Source organism: Calidris pugnax, unplaced genomic scaffold (assembly GCF_001431845.1).
Source record: "Calidris pugnax isolate Ruff unplaced genomic scaffold, ASM143184v1 scaffold371, whole genome shotgun sequence".
NCBI lineage: Eukaryota > Metazoa > Chordata > Aves > Charadriiformes > Scolopacidae > Calidris > Calidris pugnax.
This window is the reverse complement of record NW_015091373.1, coordinates 1,322,162-1,322,509: the sequence shown is the minus strand read 5'-3', so window position 1 is coordinate 1,322,509 and position 348 is coordinate 1,322,162. Positions and strand designations below refer to the sequence as shown.

The 348-nt window shown below is 69.5% G+C and overlaps 1 protein-coding gene across 1 annotated transcript in view; it reads left to right on the top strand.

The window, feature by feature from the left end:
- BCAN (brevican) overlaps positions 1–348 on the top strand; it is a 29,304-nt gene that overhangs the window by 28,637 nt on the left and 319 nt on the right. The window contains exon 14 of the mRNA XM_014961245.1: positions 144–326. Coding sequence (XP_014816731.1) covers positions 144–326 — 183 coding nt within the window. The remainder of the gene's footprint in view (positions 1–143; positions 327–348) is intronic.

The window sequence follows — 348 nt, the reverse complement described above, 5'->3', positions numbered from 1 at the left end:
CACCCCAAAGGGGGGGTCCCCACCATCACCGCAGTGGGGAAACAGGTCCTGTGCATGGGACCCTGGTTTAGGGTTTATCAGGGGGGTGGTTTGCTACGGTTTGGGGGTGCGATGCCCCCTTGTGTTGCCCCCCCCACACGCAGTGCAGTGCGGGCCCCCCCCCGCCGTCACCAACGCCCGCGCCTTCGGCAAACCAAAGCAGCGCTACGAGATCGGCTCCATCACCCGGTACCAGTGTCACCGCGGCTTCGCCCAGCGCCGCTCGCCCGTCATCCGGTGCCGGGAGGACGGGACGTGGGAGCCCCCCCAGCTGGCCTGCCGACCCCGTGAGTGTGGGGCACCCCCTGC